Source organism: Octodon degus, unplaced genomic scaffold (assembly GCF_000260255.1).
Source record: "Octodon degus isolate 3935 unplaced genomic scaffold, OctDeg1.0 scaffold00008, whole genome shotgun sequence".
Classification (NCBI taxonomy): domain Eukaryota; kingdom Metazoa; phylum Chordata; class Mammalia; order Rodentia; family Octodontidae; genus Octodon; species Octodon degus.
This window is the reverse complement of record NW_004524584.1, coordinates 12,215,415-12,232,876: the sequence shown is the minus strand read 5'-3', so window position 1 is coordinate 12,232,876 and position 17,462 is coordinate 12,215,415. Positions and strand designations below refer to the sequence as shown.

General features: G+C 48.4%; 1 protein-coding gene across 4 annotated transcripts in view; it reads left to right on the top strand.

The window, feature by feature from the left end:
- The window catches only part of Irak2 (interleukin 1 receptor associated kinase 2), an 80,766-nt gene that overhangs the window by 53,814 nt on the left and 9,490 nt on the right, over positions 1 to 17,462 (top strand). For 2 of the 4 annotated variants that reach the window (XM_023705337.1, XM_023705329.1), the window contains exons 5-9: positions 925 to 1,262; positions 3,880 to 3,994; positions 6,083 to 6,192; positions 8,094 to 8,289; positions 13,889 to 13,951. In XM_023705337.1, the coding sequence (XP_023561105.1) occupies positions 925 to 1,262; positions 3,880 to 3,994; positions 6,083 to 6,192; positions 8,094 to 8,289; positions 13,889 to 13,951 (822 nt within the window). The remainder of the gene's footprint in view (positions 1 to 924; positions 1,263 to 3,879; positions 3,995 to 6,082; positions 6,193 to 8,093; positions 8,290 to 13,888; positions 13,952 to 17,462) is intronic. The other 2 variants (XM_004625226.2, XM_023705343.1) reach the window with 2 other exon arrangements.

Here is a 17,462-nt window from a genome sequence, read left to right as displayed (position 1 = left end):
GGGAGAATGATCATGATGCAATGTCATGGAAACGGGAGAATGATTATGATGCAATGTCATGGAAACGGAAACCCGGCTCTACATGTGGAGAGCACATTCGCATTTTTGGTAGCTACATCCTAATGCCTCTAGTTGGCAGCAAATGCCCTCAACACTAATAGCACTTAAGAAGATACATGGGGACAGGGAGAAAATGCAGCCCTAAGTTTCTAAAGCTTTTGGAAAGAGCATCTAACTTTTAAGAAATCTTAAATTTATGTTCACCTGCCTTTAGAAAGAGAAGTTACTGAAGCAGAGCTTCTCTTTATAAGATGCTGTGTGTACCAGGTTAAAAAAAAAAAAACAGAACTCTGAGAATTTCATTTGGTTGTATGAACCCTGCTTGGCTGAAACCTGGTGGCCCAGCATATGTAGCTTGTGTGTAGGACTGGGGCACGGAGCTTGGCCATTTAGTGACCCTTCTTCAGGTCTTTGACCCTCAGAATACTCAACATTTTAGTACGTCTCCAGAGCTACCCTGAAAACTACTATTGGAGTTTTTATTTTTCGTGATGGGGAAGTTGCAATTGAGAGGTGTTGGGTAACTCATCCAAAGACATGGAGAATTTGAGGCAGGGCTGGAATTTAAGATTGGGGTGTCCACATTTTTTTTTTTTCTTTTTGAGACATGGTTTTGCTATGCAGCTCAGGTTGGCCTTGAGCTAATTTTTGTAGCCCCCAGGCTGGTCTCGAACTCCCAATGATCTTCCTGCCTCAGCCTCCTGAGTGCTGGGGTTACAGGTGTGTACCACCACTCCTGGCTTATCCACATCCTTTTCATCACATCCCCTCCATCCTTTCAGCTCTGGTGTTCAGGGTCCCCTGGGGTAGCAGATGAAAGAAGCCTCCATGGGTAATCTCTGCATCTTTTTTCTGGATTCTCAGACTTTCAGCACTTCTGTTCCTAAGCAAGAAAGACTTCTGAGCGGTTCTGTAGATGACCTTCTCTGGAGCGAGGCAGATGTAGTCCAGGCAACCAGTGACTTCGACCCAAGCTTCAGGATCAGCAGCGGCACCTGTGCTGATGTGTACCGAGGGCAGAGACATGGGGTGCCCTTGGTCATCAAGCAGCTCCGGGAGGTGGGTGTGGCAGCTTCTCCAGGCACTGTGGCCGAGTGCAAGGGGCCAGGCCTTCAGTGCCACTGCCCTTCTCCTCAGGCAGCCTGCTCCAGTCCAGGGTCACTGGAAAGATTCCTTCAGGCAGAAGTACAGGTTTGTCTCAGGTGAGTTCCCCATGGGAAGCACTGTAGTGATGGTAACGGTTGCGTGGTGTTTCCTGTGTGGCAGGCATGGTTTGGTTTCTCCATTGTAGATTGTCTTAATCTGTTTTCTGAGCTGTCACTGAATACCACAAAGGGGGTAAATGTATTAAGAACATAGGTTTGTTTATCACACAGTCAAGAACATGGGGCTTTTACCTGGTAAAGGCCTTGTGCACAGCACAGGGTGTTATGGGGAGATGGCAAGCTGCCAGCTCAGATCTCACTTGCTCTTCCTGCAAAGCCACAACAGGGCCCCACCCTGATGGCCTCATCTGTCCCCGATTCTTCTCCAGAGGAAGAAGAATACCATGCGTTGGATTTGGGGATTGAATTTCCAGCATGTAAATCTTGGGGGACACATTCAAACCATAGCACATATGAACTGGTTCAGTCCTAACAAGAGCTGCATAACATGGCTACCATTACAACATTGTCTTACAGATGCATAAACAGAGGCACAGCGCAGGTAAAGGTCTGGTCCAAGATCACACAGCTAGGAAGTGACAGCAGCAGAACTTGAACCCATGTATTTTGTCTCCAGAGCCCATGCTTCCTCTGTGTAGCACATGTAGGGAGAGGTTAGATGAGAGAAGAATGGGACAAGGGATCTGTTGCTGGGCCTTGGTTTGAAATAGGCCTAGACTTACTAACTGTAGCAGGAAGGGTAGATCCACCTTGACCCAGAACCTGCTGGAGCTGGTGTTGGCCAAAGAGTACTCACAGGCTCCTTCTGGCCCTGCCTGTGCTTGCACAGCCAGAGGTAAGAATGGTTTTTACATTTTCAACTGGTTGAAAAAAGTGGTGATCCATGACATAGGAAGATTCTGTGAAATTTGGATGTCAGTGTCTGTGACTAAGTGTCACTGGTGCACAGATCTTTGGTTTCTGCGTGGTGTATGGCTGCCATGTGCAGCTGAGTAGCTGCAGTGGAGCCAAGTGGCCCACCAAGTACAGAGTGGTTACAAAGTTCTGTACAGAAGGTGACGTTTGCTGAGCGGCTGAGAGTGTAGCTCAGCGGTGATGTGTGCAGAGCGTGTATGAGGCCCTGTCTTCCATCCTTAGCCTGGAAAAATATAATGCACAGGAAAGTAGGAGCCATCACTTTTCCACAACATTGCTATAGTAATGTTTTTTGTTTTTTATTTATTTATTTATTTATTTATTTATTTATTTTGTGTGTGTGTGTGTGTGTGTGTGTGTGTGTGTGTGTGTGTGGCCAGCTCAGCCCACCAGGGGGTGGGGCTGGCTGGCATGTGGTACTGGGGGATTGAACCGCGGTCCCTGTGCTTTGCTAAGCTTGTTCCAAGTAGGTGCTTTAGACCACTGAGCCATCTCGCCAGCCCCTATAGTAATGTTTTGATAGGTTTTGTTTGGTGCTTGCTCTGTGGCTTTTTTTTTTTTTTTTAATGCATTTGGTTGTTATAAGGTCTCACTATGCAGCTAAGGCTCATAGTGTTTTCAACCTCTCCAGTGCTGGGATTACAGGTGTGCACCACTGTGCCTGGACTCTGGCTGGCTCAGCTGCTCTGGGGGCAGGGCTGGTGTGGCATGCAGTGCTGGGGATCGAACTGTGGTCCCTGCACTTGCCTAAGCTCACCTAAACAGGCGCTTTGGTCTGCTGAGCTATCTCACTGACCCCTCTCTGTGTTCATGTTTGAGAATGTTTACTGGTACGTACAAGTGTACACACACATCTCATCCAAACTGGAAGGAGAACTCCTTGGTATAGTTCTGCTTTGGAGTTAGCAATCACCCCTTATCCATTGATTCAGAAAACCTGAGCTTGCTGCCCTACGCTCCAGGGAATGTAGGTGTGAAGGCGACATAGTCTCTACCTTGGAGGAGCATTTGGTCTAGAGGAGGCTGACTTGTTAACAAATATAGAATGTATGACAGAGTGAGGTGAGATGGCTCAGGAGACAGGGTAGATGTGATCCACAGCAAGGAGAAGGGATGTAGGGGACAATTTGAAAGCTATGTGTAGCCCTGAATGGTGGCTAAGATGTGGAGCTGAGGTTCCTGGAAGCTGGATGTGTGTCTGCCCTTCACCTGGGTTGTGAGCAAGGGTGAAGCGGGGTCCTGTGAGTCTGGGGTGCTGTTCACCTTGGCCTTGATGCACTCAGCCATGGTGACACACAGCTTTGGCTGGGTTGGAGTTAAGGGGTTTGGTTTGAGGGTGTTGCTGATGCAGTAGGAGGAACCTGCTGCAGGAGACCCTCAATTTAGAAGGCCAGAAAAGAGGGTCTTGAAAAGACCAAGCATGATTGGTCAGAGAGATCAGAGGAGAGGAGGAGGCAGTGAAGGCTCAGCCAGAGGAAGAGAGTGGTGGGTTGCTTTTTTTTTTTTTTTTTTTCCAGAACCGGGGATTGAACTCAGGCCCTTGAGCTTGCCAAGTTAGCACTTAGTCTACTGAGCTATCTCCCAGGCCCGAGAGTGGTGGGAAGAGCCTTGGTGGCTATATGAGACTAGCCCGGGACAAGTCCTAGCTTCATGCTTGCTTAGCTTAGGGATGGAGACAGGCTCTTCTCTGGCTCTCCTTGGTGTCTGGCCCTCACATTGCACCGTTGGCTGCTTTCAGATGCTGCCACCCCAACGTGTTGCCTTTGCTGGGCTTCTGCACTGGAGGGCAATGTCACAGCCTGATCTACCCCTACATGGCAAACGGTTCTCTACAGGACAGACTGCATGGCCAGGTAAGGGTTGTCATGGGCAGGGAAAGGAAAGGGTACTGTTCAGGAGGAAGTTGTGACTAAGGACTGACAGGAAGAGGGGCAATCCTGGTGAGGCTTGGGAGGGGGCCAGGAAAACCTTTCGGGATGATTTGCCCAGAGGCTGTCGTTTACGTTGGGAGCAAGGCAGATGTGTCACAGCACTGGTGCTGCTCCTTGCTGCTCTGGACATGGTGACCAGTACAGTGGCACAGCAGAAAAAAACCAGAGATAGGAATATGGAAATGGAAGTGGACTTTTTTTTTTTTTTTTTTTTTTTTTGTAGTTGGCTCGGCCTACCCCAGGGATGGGGCTGGTGAGGCATGTGGTGCTGGGGACCAAATCTTGGTCTCTGCGTGCTTTGCCTAAGCTTGCCTAAGCAGGCGTTTTAGACCACTGAGCTATCTCACTGTGGCATGTGTTAACCCAGAGTGTGTTTCTTGCTTATGTGTTTATGCGGTATCTGCAAACAGATACGCACAACCGGTATGTTTTTGCTTCAGCAGGAGGGAACTGGGTAGCTGGGGAACAGATTGGAGGAAAGCTTTTCCTACAGACTCTTTCGTATCTTTAGAATATTATATCACATGAATGAATGCCTTTTGGTGGTGGTGCTGGGGATGGAACTCCCCCCACCCCGGCTTTGTGCCTGTTAGGTAAATGCTCTATCACTGATCCTTTTCTTATTTTGAGACAAGTCTTGATAAGTTTGCCAGGCAGGATTTCAACTCTTGATCCTCTTGCTTCAGCCTCCTGAGCAGGCAGGATTACAGACATATATCAGCATGCCAGTAGCGGTAGTACAAACCTGTTATCCCAGCACTTGAGAGGCTGAGGCAGAAGGATTGCCACGAGTTCGAGGTGAGCCTGTGCTACATAGTGAGTTCACAGCCTGAACTGAATATCAAGACCTTGTCTCAAAAAAAAAAAAAAAAAAAGGCGGGGAAGCTGGGGAGATGGCTCAGTAGAATAAATGCTTCCCTGGCAAGCACAAGGTCTGAGTTCAATCCCCAGTTCCACCAAAAAAAAAAAAAAAGAAGAAGAAAAGAAATTATAATTTTAAGCCAAGATCTGCTCATCAACTCCTCAGATGGAAGGAAGAGAGTCCCTCCACAGCACAGCTGTGGCTTCCCTTGGCAAAGGTCGGGTACCACTTTCACTCACCGTATACCAGTAACCACTGGCTTTGCAGAGCCTTTCCCTACGAGGCATCTCAAGCAGGCCCTTACCCACATCATCTCCTTCAGGCCCTGCTGTCATCAAAGAAGCATCTTCCTGCTTTCCAGGAGCAGAGTTTCTGGCACAGAGAGGCCAAGCGACTTCCTCTAGGGAGCATAGCCACAGTGTCAGTGCAGGGCTTCCGTGGGCTTTGGTGGCCTCCACTCTCAGCACAGTTGCAGAGCCAGGCCAGCTGTTAGAGTATGTAGAGGCTTAGGCCACAGGTGAAAGCAGGTGCTGATGTCGCCCAGAGACTTAGTCTTAGTGTAACAGTGGTAGCCCAGTGCTGGCGCAGGTTTCAGTCTTCCTTGTCATCCTCTCTGCCCTGTGATGTTGCCCGAGAATGCAGGAAATCCTTTGCACTGCGTGCAGCCCTGAGCCCAAGCGCTTTCAGCCAGTCGCTGCTGGAGGGGAGGTCTGGAGCCAGTGTCATAACAGTCATGATAAAAGCTGCTGGGTTCTGAGCACCTATTATGTGGCAGCAACATGCGTGGGTTCCCCTGTGGTCCCTTGAATCATTATGGTGACTGTGAAACATGAGGGTGACCATGTCTTTGTTTTCCCTTTTTCTTGGGAATGGAAAGCAGAACCAAACCCATGGTGTCACAAATTCTCGGTGGGTGTTCTGTCGCTGGACTGTGCCTCCACCCAACATTTTCATTTTATACAAAGTTGATAGGACAAGTTAGTCTTTTCTAAAGTCCCACAGCTGCACTAGATCACTGCTGTGAAATGTATGGTCCCATGTCAGCAAGCTGTGCAGTCGAGGACATGATGGGAGGGGCAGAGGAGACGGGAGCGAGGATGCAGCTTACAGTGCCATGTGACCCTCGCTCCCCCTCTTCTTTCTCCTAGGATGGCTCAGACCTCCTGCCCTGGCCCCGGCTTGTCAGCATCTGCTCAGGGCTACTTGGTGCGGTTGAGCACTTGCACAGCCTGGACATCATCCACGGCAACATCAAGAGGTGGGAGGGTGGCCTGGTCCCCAGGGCCTGGCTGTGGGGCTGAACCATGCTTCCTCTGGGCCTCCCTTCTGTCTTCTTCCCTGTGTCCCACTGCCTTCCTGTATCTGTGTTTGTTTTGGGCTATGCCCAGGTCTGACTGCCCTTAAGCACACAGGGCCCATCTGTACCCACACTGGGCTTGTGAAGCTGTTCTCCTGTAGCAGGCCCTCCATACCACACTGCTTTTTACTGTCCACTTGTTCAGCCACCAGCCTGGACCCTGTCCTTGAGCTTTCAGCCATGCCTGGGACTTGGAGCTCTGTTTCAGCTCTTTTAATGGTCCTGCCTTATGTATCTGTTGGTTATAGCAACTTGTTGGGAAAACTTCCTGTTCTTAGCACCATATGTCCAAGAGATCCCCACCTGGGGCCTAGTAGCATGGGAAAGATTCCAGAAAATTCTGCCAGAAATAGGGGCAGGGGAGATGGCTCAGTAGAATAAGTGCTTCCCTGGCAAGGGCAGGGGCCTGAGTTCAATCCCCAGTTCCGCCAAAACAGAAATAGTTCTGACCCATGAGACTCACAGTTCCCCAGAGTCCTCTCATAGTTTGAAATGTGAGGCACGGAAACCAAAGCAGTTCCTTTTTTCTCTCCTGATTTCAGTATGATTGCTCCAACAGTTGTACTAGCAAGACAGAAAACAAAAGGGTGAGAGGCTTCAGGGACCTACTGCTGTGACTCATTCACTGACCTCTGGTTTTTGGTTTTTTTTCTTCTTTGTGGTTCTGGGGATGGAACCCTGGGTCCTGTAAGTGCTAGGTAGGTGCTCTACTGCCAAGCCACATCCTCATCCTGGTTCTTATTTCTTGTTTCACTCTGTCCCCACACAAGGCCATAACCTGAGTAGAATAGGTATCTGGTTACCAATTCATCTTTTGTTTTCTTCCCTGTTTGAACATGCCATGTTTTTCATGACTTTTTAGTCTTCCCTTGATGAGAATTGCCCATAACTTTACTTAATCACTTTTTTTTTTTTTTTTTTTTGGTGGCAGAACCGGGGATTGAACTCAGGACCTTGTGCTTGCCAGAGAAATGCTTATTCTACTGAGCCATCTCCCCGACCCCCTACTTAATCACTTTTAAGAGTGATGAATGGGATTTTACTACTTAAAATACTGTTGGGGGTTAGTTCCACATATATAACTTGGTTTCCTCTGCTCTTTGAAATCTTTTCTCTGAGGTTACTCCCATGACTCGATGACTGGATCTGAGGATTTTTTTAAAAAAATCTTTTATTTATTTATTTGGTACAGGATCTCACTATGTAGCTCAGACTCAGGGTGATCTTCCTGTCTCAGCCTCCCCAGTTCTGGGATTATAGGCATGTGCTACCACACCCAGTTTCAGTGGCTGGCACAGCATGGCATGGCACGATGCCAGCATGGCATGTGGTATTGGGGATCAAACCCGGGTCCTAGTGCTTGCTAGGTACTGAGGATCTCCCCAGCCCCCTGAGGAGGTTTTTATTATTCCTTAAATTTTTTTTAAGTTGCTCTCATTCACCCTGACAGGGCAAGTTAGTCACAGAGTTAGCCGATATGTGTAGACTTCTACTAGCCAACCAGAGCTAGAGGTCAGCAGCTCCTGGTCAGGCTATGCATGTGACAGGCTGAGCTGATGGAGGTGGGCCCTGTGGGGATCAGGGAGCTGCACTCCTTGGGTGGTGGAGCCCCTTATTTGCTGGAGGACTGGACTCCAATGTCCTACCTTCCTGTGGTAGGGCTGGCTCATAACTCTGTGTTAAGGATCTCAAGTAGCCCCCCTGCAGGTGCTCTGACGCACCCAGCACTGCTGTTTTCCAGAATGGTCTCTGTGACACATCCTCTCTAACTCAGAGTGAGGGTTTTTTGCTTCTTTTCACAGCTCCAACATTTTGCTGGATGAAGAATTCACCCCTAAGCTGGCTCATCCAGTGGCTCAGTTGAATCCTGACTATAAAAGGTCAGAATACACGGTGATGAAGACCCACCTTTTCCAGGCCTCAGCAGCATATGTGCCGGAAGATTTCATCAGGGTCGGGCAGCTGACCAAGCGTGTGGACGTCTTCAGCTGTGGGATAGTAAGGATTGCCTTCACTGCTCAGATGTGAGCCTGTGCCCCTTTGCCGACCCCTGGCTCCTTTGTAAGCATGGCATACAGTTTTCACGCTAGTGCCAGGCCTAGTTGGTCTCCTGGTATGTGCCTGCATGTGTGTGTGGTGCTCACCAGGGAGCCTTGGGCTTATTCATGCTCAGCAAGGCTCTGCGCTGAGCCACACTTTCACCATTTTTTGTTTTTGTTTGGTTTTTTTTTGGGGGGGGGGGCGGGGGAGTAGTGGGATTGAATGCACCTGGCCTTCCCATGGAGCTACATCTTTTGCCTTTCTCATTTTTTATCTTGGGACAGGATCTCGCTAAGTAGCTAAGATGCCCAGCTACACGCAGATGTGCAGTACTCCTGCTTCAGCCTACCAGGGTGCTTGGATTATAGATGTGGTCACCACATTTGGCTTATATTTTGAGACATGGTCTGACTGTTGCCTGGATTGGTTTCAAACTGGTGGACCCAGGTGAACCTGCTGCCTCAGGTTCCCACGCAGCTGGGATCTCAGTTGTGTACCACCATGCCTGGCTTCCATGAATTTTTATGGTCTCTGAGCTAGGAATAATAGGATATGTGAAAGATACTGCATGCAGTCCATGAAGGCTATAGTAATTACTCAGGCTTGTTATAAAAAGGTGTTAACCCTCAAAGTCAAGATATTTATGACTGTGCAGATTTTAGTAGGCTGTGGTAATATCTCCTACTTCTCTGATTCTAGTCTGGGCACCCTACTTGTCTTTGTTCATGTACCCTTCTCATTACTGGGGCAAAGTACCTGATAGGTGCAGCTTAAAGGAAGAGGAGTCGATCTTGGCTCTCAGTGTTGGGGGGGTTCAGCCATAGCAGAGCAGCATGGCAGATGAAAGCTGTACTGCCATGGTGGCCAGGAAGCAGGGACAGAAAGTGGGGGCTATGTTGGGTTCTATACCCTAAGTGCTCGATCACCTGTCCAGCTGTTGTCCCAACATCTGTTGACTCCTTTGTCTGGCAGCCACCTGGCCATTCAGTGTTTGTGTGCCAGCTAGTGTCCTCCTGCTGCGCCTGCAGCACTTCCTTTATGACCATGTGCCAGGCACTTGGACTGCCAGTGTAACTGAAACCCAGTCATCGCCAGGAGCTGATGGTCTGAGTGGAATGATCACCAAAATCTCCATAGGGCACACCCCAATTCTGTGAGATTACTATAGGATGGACATTCTGGGTGGGCTTTGTAGCCTGTGTAGAAAATACTAGGGTAAGCAGAGTTCAGTAGGTTTCTTTACAAGATTAGTGTCCCCTCCCCCTTCTCTTTTCGTTTTTTTCTTTCCTTTCCAATGGTTGGGCTTGAACTTGTGATTGTCTGCCTCAGCCTCCTATGGTGATGAATTACAGGCACTGACCATCTGTCCTGCCTAAGTACAACTCATGATGCATCAGTAAGCCTTTAACCTGGTTGCTGTGGCTTCACCACAGAGCACTGTGCAATTTCCCAAGTACCCTGGCTGTGGAGTTTTGTTTTCTTTTTTTCCCCATAATTTTATTGAGAGACAAATAGCAATGAGACCGTTTCAAAACAAATTGGTAGGACAGTTTCAACAATTAACACATTGCATACTGTCTTCCTAGTGGTTATTTGCTGTGCAAGATGCGGACATGATATCCTACTTACAAACACTATTAGAACAAATCCTTCTATACATTAAGAGAATGTAACTATATATCTATCCTAACCATTTTGAATACACAGATACAAAATGGACATTCATTTATATATCCCCTTTTTTGTTTAGTTCTGTCATTTGAATATTATAGGTGTGTTAACTCAGCAAAATATTCTAAGAGTCCAATAGCCCATAATAGTATTGGGTCTTCCGCTTCACTGGCAATGTCAGAAATTTTTGACCTGAGTCCCCTTCAGCTCAACATAACAGCATGACTTTACTTCTTATACTTCGTTTTTATACTTTTCTGCTGGATGGTTAAGACCAAGGTAAAGCAGGACCTATGCAACAAGAGTTGTAGCTTTTGGGTCTGATAAGGTCAGTGAAATCCCCTCAGGATTTATCCTGAGATCCTGTACCTCAGATTGTAGATCCTTTGTCAGTGTCAGCCATGTGGATGAGTCACAGCCATTGCTTGGCCAATGTGTGGAGCTTTGTTTTCTCAGGGCATAATTCTGCCTTGGCTCAGGAAACGCCGGTTAAAATGAAAGTCTGGCCTCAGCCAGCTGCTCACGGCTGCACCAGGGCTGTCCTCTCAGCCTCATACTCCACACTTCCTGTCTTTGATCACAACCTGCTGTCCATTCACGTCGGCCTCTAGAGGCCCCATTAGGGCCAGCTTCCACCCTCAGCCAGGCCTCTTTGTGCCCATTCTGCTCCTGCCGTGCCCAACTTGGTGGTGCTCTGCCGCACTGGCCCAAGCCCCTGCTCCCAGGAATCGGCCCACTAACTCGTAGCTGCAGGCTTCAAGGCCCAGGCCCTGCTCAGCTACTTCCAGCTGTGTCACCTGCAGGGCCTCCCCTGCGTCTGGGTGTGTTTTACCTTCTGTAGGTGACTTAATGCTATGTGAAGAGGAATGGGATCCTGTGTGCACACTGGTCTGTGCAGCACCCTGCACACATTGACTATGCTTATTACTGTTGTTATTATTTCTGAATTTTTGGCATGGGGATGGAACTCAGCGCCTTGTGCATGCTGTACACCCCCACACCACTCACCTACTACTGTCGCTTTAAGCTTCACACCCTTGCTTTTGGTTTCTGTTTCAGTTTTGGTGTCACAGGTGAGTCCTCATTTTCCATCCCCCAGCCGCCCCTCTGGGCTCCTGGCTGCCTCTGTGCTACTGGCTCAGCCTGGCTCCTGGCCCACGGCTGTGATACTGAATTCTGGTTCTCCTGGGAGGAACACATTGCATCTCCCAGTGTTTTGTTCATTTTGTGTTTTCTGTTGCTTTTCTTGCAGGAATAGAATTCAGGGCCTTCGGCATGCTAGCAAGTGTTCTGTTGCCGAGCTACATACACGCCCAGTGTACTTGAGCACTTACCGAACCCTGTGCAAGGCTCAGCATAGCAGGGCCCCGTGGGAGAGGCGTCTCCTCTCCCTGGCAGGATTTGGTGGCTCTTCAGCTGGCTCCAGGACCCCTTACTACATTGATGCCCTCTGCTGCCCACTTCCTGGTCACTGCCACTCTATTATTAACCCTATCATCTCTGCAGCCAAGGGCACCCTACTTTGCTTTCACACGGTCTTTGAGAGAGATGACCTAAGAGTGGGGCGTCTACTCCTCTTCACCACCTTTAGCACCCCACTGAACATGTGAGGACGCTGAGGCTCAGGGTTTAGTTATTCGCCCAAAGGCCATCTAAGCAGTGAACACTAGGATTTGAACCCAGAGTTGTCTGACTGCAACCATTGTGCTGCTGTCTCTGCTGAGAATTGCTTGGTTCAGAGCAGGCGTCCTGTTCATGCAGATTTGTCCTGGTTTTCAGTTTCCTGGGGCCAGGTTGTGGTTTCTCAGGAGTAGAGTAGTAATGAACAGAGCATTGAGAAAGCTTTGGAAGGGCTGTGGAGATAGTTCAGTGGTCTAAGCACCTGCCTAGGCAGGCACAAGGACCTGGGTTTCATCCCCAGTATCACATGCTGTGCTGACCCTGCCCCAGGCGCCCCAGCCACTAAAACTGGGTGTGGAGGTGTGTGCCTGAAATCCCAGCGCTGGGGAGGCTGAAACAGGAGGCTCACTATGAGTCCAGCCTGTGTAGTGAGACCCTGTACCAAATGTGTAAAATTAAAAAAAAAAAAGAAAGCAAGCTGTGGAAGAAACATGCTAGAGGTGTGCTGAGACTGAATACCGAGCTCACACCTTCAGGCGTGCGCCTTCTTTCCCCGAGATGGACAGGGCAGGCTTGCTGTTGTTGATGCATTCTTTTTTTCTTTTGTTTGTGTTTTAGTGCTCAATGTTTTACTTCCTTTTTCTTACAGGTTTTTTGATAGACAACAAGATCACGAAAATAGTACAGTGACCTCAGTTTACAATTCTTTCCACAGTTCTGGTCACAAAACAAGAGAATAGGGGCTGGTGAGATAGCTCAGTGGTCTAGAGCACCTACTTAGAACAAGCTTGGCAAAGCACAAGGACCGTGGTTCAATCCCCCAGCACCACGTGACAGCCAGGCCCACCCCCAGGTGGGCTGAGCTAGCCACACACACACACACACACACACACACACACAAATAAATAAAATTAAAAAAACAAAACAAAACAAAACAAGAGAATAAGGCAGTGTAACAAACCTACATGTGCACAGTTCTGAGCTTTAGCAGTTAGTAACAATCTGGTCATCTCCGTTCATCTATCATTTTTGTTTAAAAAAAGGAATAGAGTTTGGCTTTTGGAGACAGGGTCTCACTGCACAGTTCAGGATGGCCTTAAATTTATCACTTAGTGCAAGCTGGCCTCAAACCATGGCACTACTGCTGCCTTGAATCCCAAGTGCTGGGATTATAGGTATGCACCACCACGCCCAGTTTAGGAAAGGAGTATTTTAACGTAATCCCAGATATTTGTACACATTTCTAGAATGTAACCATGATAGCACCCTAAAACCATGCACACCTCTAGTACCTATTCACTTTTAAAAAAATTATTTATTATTTATTTGGTACAGGATGCATTCTATTTATTAGTTTGTTTGTTTGGTACAGGGTCTCACTACACAGCTTGGATTCATAGCGATCCTCCTGTCTCAGCCTCCCCAGCACTGGGATTACAGGCATGCAGCACCACTTCTGGTTTTAGTGGCCAGCAAGGCCTGTAGTACTAGGGAATGAACCCAGGTCCTGAGCTGTCTCCCCAGTTGCTGCTGATACATTCTTTTATTCCCCTCCCCCCCGTATTTAGGACAGGGTCTACAGGGTCTACAGGGTCTCACTAGGTAGATCAGACCCGTAGTGATTCTCCTGTTTTCAGCCTCTCACACACTGGGATTACAGGCATGCCACCATGCCCAGTGTCAGTTGCCATCTCGGAGTGCCCCATGGGTGGGGCCAGTACGGCACACCAGGGATCGGACCCCGGCCACTGCACTCTGCCTAAGCTGGTGCTTTAGTGCGCTGAGCTATCAGGCCAGCCCTGCTGATGTATTCTTTTTTTTTTTTTTTTTTTTGCGGAACCGGGGATTGAACTCAGGCTTTTGTGCTTGCCAGGGAAGCACTTATTCTACTGAGTCATCTCCCCGGCCCCTGCTGATGTATTCTTAAACAAAACAATCTTTAAAAATTGCTGGATGTGGTAATGCACACCTATAATCCCAGCACTCAGGAGGCTGAGGAAGGAGGATTGTTGTGAGTTAGAGACCAGCATGGGCTACAAAGTAAGCTCAAGGCCAACCTGAGCTACATAGTGAGACCCTGTCTCAAAAAGACAAAATAAAACAAAACAAAATCCTAATTGTGTGTGTGTGTGTGTGTGTGTGTATGCACACTTGTGCATGTGTGTGCGCACATGTGTGTAGATGGCCTCCCTTCATGGCCAGAGGCTCTCACTGCCTTTGTGCCTGACTATCTGGCCATGCTGAGCCTGTGTTCTGTTCTCTCCAGGTGCTAGCAGAGGTCCTCACCGGCATGCCTGCGATGGACAGTGACCGGAACCCTGTGTACCTGGTAAGGAGCAGTCTTTGGCAGCTGGCCTGTGGATCCGGGCTGTGGTGCTGCATGGTTGGGGGGCTGTGCCTCCTTAGGCACACCTCAGTTCAGGGCTTGATTTCCATTTGTGCAGAGTAGCTTTAAACCCAAGGCCCCCCCCCCCGCTTTTTTGTGCTAGGGGAATGTAGGAGGGAATGCCAGCCAGTTAGATAGGTTGATAGGTTTGCCTTCAACTTCGTAAGTTTATTTCCGTCCTCTTAAAGAGGTTTCTATGATGAAAATTGTACTTTTTCCCTTGTAGGTGGAAGAGCTCGCTCTCTCTGTCTCTCTGTCACTGTCTCTCTCTCTCTTATACACACACACACACTCACACATTCACATCATGTCCTTTCAGAAATGCCACAGCACAGTTTGTCTCTTCTGTTTATCAGCCACCGTACCTACATAATCGTTCTGGATCATCACAGAATCCTGATACTGGGGTTATGGTACTGGTCTGCAGATGAAAAAAGTGGGCATGGAAATTTGTGAGTGTTCTCAGCATTATTGAACCTCCGAGTTGGATTCTAGTCAGGTCTCTTGGCTCCAGATCCAGATGCCTGCCTGTCTCTGTCTGTCTGTCTGTCTGTCTGTCTGTCTGTCTGTCTCTCTCTCTCTCTTTTTTTTTTTTCTCGGAACTGGGGATTGAAATCAGGTCCTTGCGCTTTCCAGGCAAGCATTTATTCCACTGAGCTATCTCCCCAGTCTGTCTCTGTCTCTGTCTCTGTCCCTGTCTCTGTCTGTCTCTGTGTCTGTCTGTCTGTCTGTCTGTCTGTCTGTCTGTCTGTCTCTCTCCCCTCCCCCCCTCAGCTTCCTGGGAGCTGGGTTTATAGACGCGCTCTATTCTGGTTGTTTCCTACGACTGTGTGTTCCTTCCTGGTCCTCCCTATCCGTTCTGTATATGATTGCATCTGTGCCTAAAGTGGGTCATCTATCCCCCGTCGATTGTCTCACAGCCTGGTTTTGCTGATGACGTCCTTGTGGTATTGTGTGCGTGTTTCTGTTCCTCATATTTCCTGTGCTTGAGGCAGTCCTGTGCTTGTTTTTCTCTGGAACATTTCCTGCGCTGTGGGTGCTCCCCACTGCAACACAGTCTGGGCACTTGGCTGGGCATCGTGCCTGAGGGGCAGGGAGCGGCTCCATGGAGAGGCTGGCTTGCTGTTGTGGCGACCCAGCGTTCCTCTGAGATTTCGTCCTCAGCTGTCTTGCAGCTTCCTGGATAAGCTCCGTCTGTCCACCAGGGGGAGGCCCGAGGCGGCGCGCTGTCCTAGTGCTCCTGCTAGCCGGCTGCCGTGAGCACTGGGATTCCTTCCATCCAGATAGTGGAGACTTGAGTATCTGTAGATCAGGCAGATGCTGGAGTCAAACGGTGTTTAGAGATTTGTCTACTTTTTTTTTTCTTTTTGAAATGGTCTCACTGTACAGTTCGGGCTGGCCTTGAGCTCACTTTGTAGTCCAGGCTGATCTCGAATTTGGAACAGTCCTCCTGCCTCAGCCTCCTAAATGCTGGGATTACAGGCAAGAACCACCACACCTAGCCTATTTTCTTTTTTGTTTTTTTATGGTTTACTTTGGGGTTATTTATTTATTTATATGAGATAGGGTCTCCTTATGCAGTACAGACTATCCTTGAATTTACTTTGTAGCCAGGGCTGTCCTTGAACGCACAGCGATCCTCCTGCATCAGCCTTGCCAGGGCTGGGATTGCAGGTGTGCACCATCATACTGAGCTAAAACTATTTTAGTGCTTTAAAGGATTAAACACGTAAAGGCAAAGCAGACCCAAGGGAATGGCACAGGAGGGTCAGGAGAGCATCCCCTGCCCCCTTGTGGTTGTTAGTCTCCAGCGACAAATCCCTGGTGATGTCAGGCATGAAGCTCAGTTGGATCCTTGAGCTGCCTATTTTCTGGATGGGGAAACAGAGTAAGGTGTGTTTTATTTTGTTTTGTTTTTAGTTGGTTGATTGGTTGTCTTTTGTTTCTGTTTTGGGGGACATACAGGGTCTTGCTATGTAGCAGGCCTTAAGCACACTGTTATCCTCCTGCCTCAGCCTCTCAGGGGTCCTGGGATTACAGGTGTGTACCCGCACGCCCAGTATCACTGCAGTTCTAGGCTGACCTTAAACTCCTGGGCTCAAGTCATCTTCCTGCCTCAGCTTCCCAAGTACCTAGGACTGTAGGTATCCATCACCACATCCAGCTGTTGGTTTTTTTTTTTTATGTATTTGATTGTTACAGGATCTCATTATGCAGCTTGGACTCATAGTGATCCTCCTGTTTTCAGTCTACTCAGTGCTGGGATTACAGGGGTATACCACTACGTCTGGAGGTGGGGCTGGCGTGTGGTGCTGGGGATTGAACATCTGTCCCTGCACTTGCCTAAGCCGGAGCTTTAGTCCGATGAGCTGTCATGCTGGCCCCCAAATGTTTCATTTGTTTTTGAAGCAAACATCATTTTTCATGGCTGATAATCTTTCAGAAATAATTTTTTCTAAATTGTAAATTTTTGTATAGAGTAGTAAAAATTAACTTCACATGTAATGAATTGCTTCTGTTAAAAATAATCAAATTATACAAAAAGAAAATATGAAACTTAAACAAAACCAGTAAATTGTCAGGTACGTTTGTGAAAGCCTGCCCAAGGCACTTGCTACACCAGGCAGTGGTCTTGGACACTGAGGGACAGTGGTGGATGAGATGAGGTTTCTGTCCTCATGGAGCCTTTGTCCCAATGGAGAAAGGAAATGAAATGATGCTCAGGAAAATACAGATGTGTCATGGGGTCAGGGAGATGGCTCAGTAGAATAAGCACTTGCCTGGCAAGCGTAAGGGCATGAGTTCAATCCCCAGTTCCACCAAAAACCAACCAAACAAACAAAAACAACCAGATGGTCATTCCAGGGAGCAGCATATGCTGAGCATGAACTAGGCGCAAGGTTAGGGGGAGTGAAGGCCTAATCCAGGGTCACAGCTGAGCACTGACCCGGATGACTGGTGGGAGGAGCCCTGGGAACCTCACAAGAAGCGCATCCCAGGCTGAGGGGACCAGGGTAGAGGCCTGGGCAGGATGGGCTTAGGGGCTTCTGGGACAGAAGGAAGCCAGCAAGGCTGAGTGTAGCGATCAGAGGGAGACAGGAAGAGATGGGATGGAGAAAGTCAGCAGGTACCAGATGCCACATAATCCCAGGCTCTCTGAAGGCCACAGTTAACAGATAGGAAATACAGAACACAGAAACTCTTGAAATTAAGAGACTGAGGGTCCTAGCATGCACGAGGCCCTGCCACTGCAAAACACAAAACATAAATTAAAAAGTCAGATGTGGTTGGCACATGCCTGTAATCTCAGCACTCAGGAGGCTGAGGCAGGAGGATGGCAGATTCAAGCCCAGCTTGAGCAACTTAGCAAGACCTTGTCTCATAGTAAAAAATTTTTTTTTAAAAAAGTCTGGGATGTAGCTTGGTATAGAAGCCCTGGGTTCAATCCCCAGTA